Source organism: Priapulus caudatus, unplaced genomic scaffold (genome assembly GCF_000485595.1).
Source record: "Priapulus caudatus unplaced genomic scaffold, Priapulus_caudatus-5.0.1 Scaffold10913, whole genome shotgun sequence".
NCBI classification, from domain to species: domain Eukaryota; kingdom Metazoa; phylum Priapulida; class Priapulimorpha; order Priapulimorphida; family Priapulidae; genus Priapulus; species Priapulus caudatus.
Window position 1 is genome coordinate 312 of NW_014587974.1, and position 2,060 is coordinate 2,371.

General features: G+C 47.6%; 1 protein-coding gene across 1 annotated transcript; it reads left to right on the forward strand.

Moving 5' to 3' along the window:
- Positions 1 to 419: 419 nt before the first annotated feature.
- Positions 420 to 1,789, forward strand: LOC106820327 (putative uncharacterized protein YkfC; the record flags this gene model as incomplete). The annotated part of the gene is made up of 2 exons (XM_014824852.1): positions 420 to 1,336; positions 1,663 to 1,789. Coding segments are annotated over exons 1-2 (1,044 nt in total), but the record flags the coding sequence as incomplete, so codon positions are not given.
- Positions 1,790 to 2,060: the final 271 nt, after the last annotated feature.

Consider the following 2,060-nt stretch of genomic DNA (forward strand, 5'->3'; position numbering starts at 1 on the left):
CAGCAAGTGAACAAGATAGGTGAAGCGTACACAGAGAAACTCATAGGCCATAGGGGTTATCGTGACCCTGAAGTGCTGGTATCGCTCCGAGAATGTGAGTCCTGACTGACAAGGCTTGTAACGCAGCTGAAGTCCATGCGAAGCAATCATTACAGGTGAGATTGCGGTGAGTCAGCGGAGTTCTTAAGCCGTGGCATGTGAGTAGAGATGCATTAGGAACTTGAGAGATCCGGAGTTGCTCCTGAAGGAACAGGTAGGGACGTTAAGCCGAAAAGGTGAGACTAACGAAGGCAAACCGGAAGTCGGATCAGCTCATAGTAGTCTGAGGACGGGAAAGCCGTCTGCATGGCGAAGGGGCTGACAGTTATACCCGTTGTGTAACAGACACATAGGCCGGACAAAGTAGGGCTGGAATCACTATGACAACCACATTGCACGACATTGCATTTAAAGCACGAAGCCATCCTCGGCACTGCTTTCAGAATTTATATGGATTACTAAAGACTGATTTGCTGTATCAAAGTTGGGGACAGCTAAACAAGCAGGCCGCTTCAGGCATTGATGGTATAACACCCTCAAAGTATGAAAGTAGTCTGTTCGAAAATATTCAACGGTTAGACGAGCAACTCAAAGCAAAACGCTATCGGGCGAACACCATCAAACGTGTTTACATCCCGAAGGCTAATGGAAAGCAACGACCGCTGGGTTTACCCACGGTCGATGACAAAGTAGTACAGCAAAGCGTGAGTCAGATTCTTCAGACTATCTGGGAAGCTGATTTTCTACCGAACAGTTATGGTTATCGTCCTGCGAAGAGTGCGCATCAGGCGGTTCACTCACTGGCATTAAACCTGCAATACAAAGGTTATGGTTACATCGTCGAGGCCGATATAAAAGGCTTCTTCGATCACATGGATCATGATTGGCTGGTGAAAATGCTGGAGCAACGAATCGATGATAAAGCACTGCTGACACTGATCAAACAATGGCTCAAAGCACGGGTGAAGTCACCCGATGGTAGAGTTCAACGTTCAACATCCGGTACGCCGCAAGGTGGAGTTATTAGTCCGGTGCTGGCGAATATCTATCTGCATTATGTGCTTGATCTATGGTTTGAAAAGCAGGTGAAACCCAGACTGCAAGGTCGAGCGATGCTGATCCGTTATGCGGATGACTTTGTGATAGCTTTTCAATTTCAGCGTGAAGCTGAGCGTTTCTATCGGGTGTTACCGAAACGACTCAATAAATTTGGGTTGTCAGTAGCGGAAGATAAAACGCGGCTGATGCGTTTCAGTCGTTTCCGACCGGGGAGAAAGCACAGCTTTCAGTTCTTGGGGTTTGAGTTTTATTGGGATATTGATTTCAATAAAGAACCCCGACTGAGGCGGCGAACCGCCCCGAAGAAACAACGCGCTACGTTGAGTACGCTTTACCAATGGATCAAACAAATGCGTTCAAAACCCCTTCGGTATTGGATGCCAAGTTTGAGGCGTAAACTAACAGGGTTTAGGAATTACTACGGTTTGCCTGATAATAGTCGGAGCCTTGATCGGCTACACAGTCATGTACTGCGTAGCTTATATAAATGGCTTAACCGACGCAGTCAGCGCAGGAGTTATGATTGGCGTGGTCTTAAACACATGTTAGGGTATTTTCGTATAGCACCACCGAGGGTGACGAAACGTCATGTTCTGGTGGATTGGTATTAGTGCTTTACACGGGCATTTGTATAACTGAGGAGCCGGATGCGGTAATTCCGCACGTCCGGATCTGTGTGGGGACGGCTCAGGTAACTGGCCGTTCTACCACGACGCATAAAATGGCTAAAGATAAACACTGAGGAGGCGAGCATGGCGAGGCTGGTAAACAAGCGACTGCCGACTTGTTGGATATAGCCTTTGCTCAAGACCATGTACACCGCAAAACTCAAGGCAGAGCAGCCAACTAATATCATGCCTTTGCTTGTATTCTCGCTGCTGAGGAGATTTTCTTGGTAGTACATGACGCCGATACCGATATACGTCAGGCTCATGGCGATTAACATATAACGGGTGATGGTT